This window comes from Lactuca saligna, chromosome 1 (genome assembly GCF_052625555.1).
Source record: "Lactuca saligna cultivar CGN05327 chromosome 1, ASM5262555v1, whole genome shotgun sequence".
Lineage (NCBI taxonomy): Eukaryota > Viridiplantae > Streptophyta > Magnoliopsida > Asterales > Asteraceae > Lactuca > Lactuca saligna.
The window spans coordinates 15,294,965-15,303,309 of NC_136417.1; the positions used below are offsets into that span (position 1 = coordinate 15,294,965).

The 8,345-nt window shown below is 34.8% G+C and overlaps 1 protein-coding gene across 1 annotated transcript; it reads left to right on the top strand.

Annotated features, from left to right (window-relative positions):
- Positions 1-6,229: 6,229 nt before the first annotated feature.
- On the top strand, positions 6,230-7,809 carry LOC145017097 (calcium uniporter protein 5, mitochondrial-like). The gene is made up of 2 exons (XM_078975207.1): positions 6,230-6,975; positions 7,250-7,809. The coding sequence occupies exons 1-2, from the start codon at positions 6,397-6,399 to the stop codon at positions 7,703-7,705; spliced, it is 1,035 nt and encodes a 344-aa protein (XP_078831333.1). The 5' UTR covers positions 6,230-6,396; the 3' UTR covers positions 7,706-7,809.
- The last annotated feature ends 536 nt before the right edge of the window (positions 7,810-8,345 follow it).

Here is an 8,345-nt window from a genome sequence, read left to right on the forward strand (position 1 = left end):
CAGCGTGGACTCGCCGAGTCCACTCCTTGGATTCGCTGAGTCCAGACACGAACCCGCGTCCAAAATCGCGATCCTACTCGGCGAGTTTGAGCTCCAACTCGCCGAGTCCACTCACAATTCTCCAAAAATACAAATAATAATAAATACCTGGAAATCCGGGTTGTTACAGATATAGATGAGAACGGGTAGGGATGAGCAAAAGGACCGAACCGGACCGGAACCGAGAGCCAGCTTCGGCTAAAATCAAGAACCGAACCGACCCGACGGTTCTACCAGTTCCCGGTTCCTACCGGTTCTTGTCGTGTCTTCAAATGTTGGAACCGGTCCTTAAAAAATAGCATCATACGGTTTCGATTTTTGCCAGTTCTAACGGTTCCGGTTCCCAGTTCTAAAAATCCACAAAAATAACATCCAGGTCCCGGCCCGACCGGTTCCATCGGGTTTCGGTTCCCGCCGGTTCCCCGGTCCATATGTTCAAAGAACGGGTGAATACAGATGCATGAAAAACAGAATGAATAAGAATTTGTAAAAATGTATGATAATAGCAAAATATATGTACAAGGTCGGTCCTAAGGATTTAAATATCCTTAAATGACTAGGACGGGCCAAAAAAAAGGTATATATAATAATAATAATAATAATAATAATAATAATAATAATAATAATAATTGGCCCTATGCAACTATCCACTCCCCCCCCCCCCTAATACCCACATGGTTATGTGAAGTTTAACTTTTTAATAATATTAAACAACATATTCTCTTGGTCATTCTCAGAGAATTACATTGTCCACATACATCTGCATAAATGTTATCCACATTTAAACCCTCTCTCTCTCTCTCTCTCTCTCTATATATATATATATATATATATATATATATATATATATATATATATATATATATATATATATATTGATAGCTTATTTTATTTCCTTATTTTTATTAGTTATTTTAGATTTTTAGATTTTTTTATCATTAATTCATTGTATTTTATTTATTTTTCTTTAGTATAGATTGTACCGGGTGCTTGTTATGTTACATAAGATATTTTGTAGGTTTTTCGGTGCTTGTTGCGGTTGCGGGTTGATTGGAGACGGGCTTAGTGGGCTCCCGAGGCATTATTGGGCTTGGCGGAATCAAAGAGGAAGAATTGGGCTTTAAAAGTTATTGGCTTAGATTATTTGGGCTTGTGAAGATGGATCATAAAATTCAAATTTTGGGCTCGGAGCATCCATTTGGTGGCTAAATGATGATTGGTGCATTTCAAATTACATGGACAAGGAGGGGGACCAAAGGAATCTTTGGTAGTGGAAGGGTGGAGTGGCTTGGTGGACCAATAGCATTACAACAACATTTGCGCGGGTGGAATTTTCGCCGCGCGGGTACCCGCGCAACTGCCCAGTTTAGGCATTTTGGTCATTTGGCTTGCCATAACCCTTGGGGATCAGATCTAGAAGCTCATTCACGTTTTTCCACCATTAGAGACCTGCAAGAGGCGATTTTGGGAGCTAGAAACCATTTCCTTTCATCTTTCCAAATCTTAGGTAGTTTCTTTATGCAATTAGATTATTGTTCTTGTTACTTTGTTGCCATGAGTGGCTAATACTCTTATTTGGTTGACTTTTGATGAAAACCAATGAATTTTTGTGGGTTTTGAAGGATTTATGTTGATTATCAATTTATTCCATGTTTATGATTCTATTTTGCAATTCTTATGCTTATTTGATGCTTTGATCATGAGCTTAGTATTTGATTGAGCAATGGTTGATTTATTTCATTGATTTTGCATTGGATCATTGAATTTATCTAGAACAAAGGCTTTATGATGGTAGAAATTATCTCTAGCTTATGAATCATATCTCCTTTATGGATGTGTAAGCATTTGACATCCTCTAGGAATTGGGGATTCCTTCATTCTTAAGGCTAATTGATTTCTTGGGATTAATTGCTTCAATTGACCCTTGATCTTAATTAAGAAGGTGTGTTGTGGGCTTCCCCAACTTCCATACTACCTATGAGGAATCTTGGCATATCATGCTTCATGATTGCTATAACCAATTTGGGATGATGGATAAGCTTTGTATTAGATCCTAATGATAAACACACAAATGTTCATTGTGTTGAATTGCCTTAGTTAACCAATTATTCTCAACCTTTGAGCATCTCATCAACTTGCTTAATTGCAAGGTTTTTAGTTATTCAAGTATTTTAGTTTTCAAGTAATCAAACACCCCCCCCCCCCCCCCCTTATTTTAATTGTAGTTAGTTAGTTTAATTTCACTAGTTCTATTGAATTGCATTGTTGATTGAATACAACCATTTTCCCGAGGATCGATACCCCTTTTTACCATTATATTACGTTTATTTAGCAATCAAAGGGTGTAATTTGCTTGGTGGGCTTGACATCCCAACCATATATATATATATATATATATATATATATATATATATATATATATATATATATATATATATATATATATATATATATATATATATATATATATATATATATGAACCCACTTAAATTGAGAACTTTTTTTTTGAACAATATATTGCATAATGAAAAAAACGGCAAGTCTTTGATTTTTTGTAAACGAAGTTATGATGCTTTTACCACAAATTGTCCAATGTACAAAAAATGTTCGGTGGTCTGAAAAATATTTTTGGACAAACTTCAACGGGAAGTTTGAATGATTCAGAAGTCAAAATCCCAGGTATCATATATACTTTGAATGTTTTTGGATGTGTAGTTTCCACAACTTGTTCAATGTACAGATAGATATCGTGTGGTCTAAAAATATGTTGTGATATGAAAATATATTGAGTGGTTTTATGTGGAGTGAAAATATGTTTCATGCTCTAAAAATATGTTCTTATTTGTAAGATCAATAAATGCATGCTGGTGTTTTAGAAGAGACCTATCACTTAGGTTGATTCAATACAATTTAAAAAAATTTGAAGATAAAAATATTTGAGTCTATGTTCACACGGAAGGTAATACCTAGTTGTCATATGTAAGATCAAGGTCAAATATTCGTAATAGTTAATATTAGGGAAAATGATTTACGAGCCCAACTAAGTTTTCAAATCATTCAAAAAAACTTCAATCATGTTTTGTCTATTCAGAAAAACCAACAAATTTAACATTTATCTAAAAAAACTCAACTATGTTACATTTTTATTCAGTTCTATGGAAATCACCATATTGGGAAAATGACTTGTAAGATCAACAAAGTTTTAAAACCGTTTAAAAACTTCAATCATGTTTTGTTTTTTTAAAAAAGCTTAATGAATCTAACATTTTGAATAGACAAAAAAATGATTAAGATTTTTTGACCGGTTTTAAAACTTAGTTGGGATTATAAGTTATTTTCCTTTAATATTACTCAAACACATCTGAAAAGTCAAAAGACCGTTAATATGTCGGGTTATTATGTCAAGTGTTAATTAAGAATATAATATTACTCGATGCATGCATAAAACATTTGATGCATTGCAAAGAAGAGGGATATGTATACGCAAGTAGTTCCATTATTGAGTAAAGAAGGATGCATGAATTTTGGACGTAAGAAAAAAAAATAGAGAAGAGTGTTTCCAAATAGTTTGAACTCTCTAGTCTCTCCCACCCTACTTTTTCTAATAACTACATTTTGTTCTTCAAATAAAGTGTTTCTGCCCGTGATTCAAATTATCCAATTATTTAGAAGTTAAATAATTAAGGCATATTCACAAATATAACTATATAACTATTAAAAAATGTAAATGACATAATATTTTTCCTTTTAAATCCTACTCCTAAACTATACCATAAGTAGTATATGAATATAGTATTTATTAGGTTAAAATCGGTGTTTATTATTATTTATTACAGTTTAATCTTAAGATGCTATAAATAATTTTCAGGAATTACTTCTTAGAAACAATGTGGTGCCATAAAAAAAGTGTTTAAAAGCCGATTTTTATTTGTCAAACAATCATTTTAGCTAATATTGCAAAAAACTAATAAATGAATAAATTATTCAATAACTTAATCCCAAATACCCCTTCAATACTGTGTATAAGTTTTATATAATTAATACATTTACTTTTATTAAGAAAGATATTTTTTTTATATATTTTTTGGATGTCAGAGTTTTTTTTTTTTTTTTTTCTAAATTTACTCGGTTAATGCAGCTTTCGTGCCCAGCCTAAAGATCCTATCCTCGCAGCAGCTGGAGCTCTTGATGGCACGTTCAAGCGAGTTTATGAATGAATGAAATCTATTGACAAGTTTGTGGGTATGTGGTTTTTGCATTTCGTTCAATAGGGGGAACACGAGACCTATAAAGAAAGGGGAATACAGATAAATGTTTTTTAGAATACCCTACAAGCATGAGCTCCCCCTCTGAAAGGATTCAATCCTACCACGGGGTCTCCCTATGGTAAACTTCTTCGAACTAAAGACTTATCGTTGAATACATGATTGAATCCTGCTGCGCCTAGCACCCAGAGGAGCAAAGCTTCTTTGGGAAAACAGCGCATAAAAAAGGGCTGGCCCGTCAAAAGTTACCAGGTGAACATGCTTGTTTATTTGACATATAAGAAAAAAAATCTAGAAGGCTATAATTTTCATTCGTTTTTTTTTATATAATCTATTACGTCATTTTGCATGAAATAGTTACATATTTTAAATAGAGTAAATTACACGAATCGTCCATCGTCCATGCGCTAAAAAGCACGTTCCGTCTCTAATTTCAAAAATTAACTCGGACCGTCCCTTATTTGGTTAAAAGTTGCACGCTTCATCCCTCTCAGCATAAAAAAACAATTTTGCCCTGATTCATTTATTTCTTTATTTATTCTATATTTATTTCATATTTATTATTTATTTATTTATTTATTAATTTGTTTATTATAAAAATAAATATTTATTGCATTTATCTAATAAAATATATAGGCCAACCCTTAGTCCCTAAGAACATCGTCTTCTCTCTCTCCCCTGTTTGTTCTTCGATGTGTCTTTGTCTCTAGTGCATCTCCGGCGACTCCGACCACATCTCCTCTCCACTAATATAACTGGACCACGTCACAAGTCTATGTTAGTGTACATATGTAATACCGAGAGAGAGGGCAAGAGTGACGGAGAAATTACACGATTAAGAGAGGCAGTCGACATCCCCTTCAAACCATCGTCACCGTCCCCTAGAGACCACTGATGTCGTTCCTGTGAGCTCCAAGAAACCCTTCACCCAGGTACTATACCTATTCGACTTCTTGATCTGCAACTCCCCGGCAAGAATCCCGAAGAAATTTGCTATGCCTTTGGGTAACGGCTGCTAGGGTTATGAGATGAAAAGAACTCGTCGAAAACCACCTCCCCCCTCTGAAATTGCCCCATTTTATATATGTGTAGTTTTTTACATTACAAAATTAAGATATTACCTCTAAAAAACGGTGTAAATTTGGTTATATAATAGGCTCGGTTCTGCAAGATTGAACCAGACAAACGGAATAACCCTTCACCAGAAAACCGATCCTCGGTGAAGTTAGATGCAGAACAATATCATCACAACCTCGAAATACATATCAATGGAAATAAGTACCAAAAGATCAGCGAACCTCAAGGACCAAAATGTAAGTTTCTCTAAAGATATATAAATGGCAGCAAATATTTGTTGATCGAGAGAGGGCAAGATAGATCAAAAATGAAGGTCTTCGATATCATCTGATATGGTTGTGGGGAGAAAGAAGAACGAAGCACCGGTTCTTGGTTGGGTTCGTTGTTAGAGCACCGGGCAGATGAGGGAGATGATGATGGCAAATGGTGAAGATGGAGGAAATGGAGGGGGATTTAGGGTTTTGTTTTTCAAAGAGAGAAAGAAGGCCTACCGAATTTTTAAATATTATAATTTATAAAAAAAATAAACAATCAAAAATTAAATAAATAAGGGCAATATAGTCTTTTCAAGTCTCGAAAGGGATGAAGCGTATATATTTAAACCAACGAAAGATGAAGCGTGCAACTTTTAACCAAATAAGGGACGTTCCAAGTTAATTTTTGAAATTAGGGACGGAACGTACTTTTTGACACATAGACGAAGGACGATTCGTGTAATTTCCTCTTTTAAATAGCATTATATTAAATGAAAGTTATTACTTAAAACAAATAAAAAGCAGACGTTACTTGTATTCTTGTAATAAATGACTTGTAATAAATGAAAGAATATGTTGCTTAAAATATGAACTGTGAATTCAATCTCTGATTTCTTATGTATAAATAAGAAAGCCATGACATGAAGAAATGTAAACTGTGATTCCATCAAACAAAATCCTATGATACGAGACCTTCTTTGGACAATCTAAAACCCTCCGGCAGCTAGTTTCTCGGCGATCACATAATTCGCCGTGATTAATGGCGCTTCGAACAGCCATAGCCAAGCGTCTCTACAAAAATCGGTTTCTAGGACAATTTCCGTCATCTCAAAATCCTTCGACTGCCGCCATACCGAATTTTTATCACCAGCTATTGACATCGCCGGAGAAGTCCTCTTCCAACACAGACGCTGGATTATACCGGCGGCTCTTCCAGTTCCAGCCGAGACAAATCAACCAAATGCCGAGAACTAGCTTGCCGGAACTATTTTACTTCCCTGTTGGAGAGAAACAGAGGCAAAAGATGAACACCTCTGGCTCCGAACGTCTCAGGTTAGACGGCATGAAGCCTCAGACGACGGAGAATGCATCGTCTCCTTCAGATTCCGTCGTAGTATCCGCGCGTGATGCTAAGAAAATCATAAGGTGTTCACAGTTGCAGAACGTGAGATCTGCTCTGAAGCTGATCCCCTCCCATTCGATTACCTACTCTGAATTTGTCACCATCTGCAGAGACGTGTGTAATAATCATGATCAAGGCCTCGAGTTTTCGAAACTGTTGGATGTAGCAGGAGACGTTATCGTTTTGGGAAACGTCGTCTTCCTCCGTCCGGATCAGGTACGAAACTGTTCCGGAATATACTTCCGATTCCATAATTACGAGGCACAAATTGACATTGATTCTCTCCTATTTCAATCAAACATTTCTAGAAAGTTACAGATTTCAAAAACGCCTGAACAGATGAAAATGAACATCATAACAGAATCTGGCCCCAAATTCTGACCACCCTAAAATTGGATTCAAGTTCAGAAACATATGAAATTTCAAATAACGCCTCAATTGACATGTTCATGTTGATCATCAAGTATTACATGAAACATATCCGTTTCAGGTTGCAAAATCAATGGAAAAATTAATCTCACAATCTATATCAACGCCAAATGACCCAAGGAAGCAAGAACTCGAAGAACTGGAGATGCAAAAAGCTTTAATCGATCAAAAAGCGACATCCAAAGTTCGTGGTGAGCTGTATTGTGGTCTAACCTTTCTGATCGTTCAAACATTGGGCTTCATGAGGCTAACTTTTTGGGAACTGAGTTGGGATGTAATGGAGCCAATTTGCTTCTTTGTCACATCGTTCAACTTTGCACTTGCTTACATGTTTTTCTTAAGAACATCCAAAGAGCCCAGTTTTGAAGGCTACTTTCAACGAAGGTTCAAGGTGAAGCAAATGAAAATCATGGATGCGTACAACTTCGACAACAAGAAGTACAACGAGCTCTGTAAGGTCTTTTACTCTAATCATGAGACTAAGCACTTTCATCATTCAAGAACAGCTATTGGTTAAATTTCTTGCACTTTGTTTTGTCGATTTGATTGGGCTTGTAAATAATTGAAATTTTAAATGTGAATTCTTGTCAATTTTTTAAGGAATGATGGGAACAAATTATAGGTGATCGGAAGTGGCATACATAAAAATTGGGGTTTCATTTTTATTTATTTAATATAAACTAGAAAAGAACTCGCGGTTATACCGTTTTTGGGGTAATATGGGAAAAATCTGCAAATTTTAAAAGATATGTATTGTAATTGTAAATCATTACAAATATGGGAGAAATCGACAACCCCTAAAACTAGATGTCAAAAGTGTACAACCAAAAGAATAGACACCGGTGGAGAATCCAAAAATATTGTGGCAATAATGTTAAAGTTGATAAAGTTAGGAAAATATGATGAAAAAAATTCTAAAAGAGGTTTTTGTGTTTTTTATGTCAAAATGTAAAAGTCATGACTATAAGGACGAAAAATGTCAGATTCATTAAAGATTTTTGGCAAAAACACCAAAATATAAAACTTTTTACTGCAATGACTAAAATTGTCTAAATCACTAAAGATTTGTAGCAAAAACCTAAAAACACAAAACCTTAATCAAAACATAAAAATATAAAAGTTTTGACTTTGGGGACGAGAAGTATCAAATTCACTAA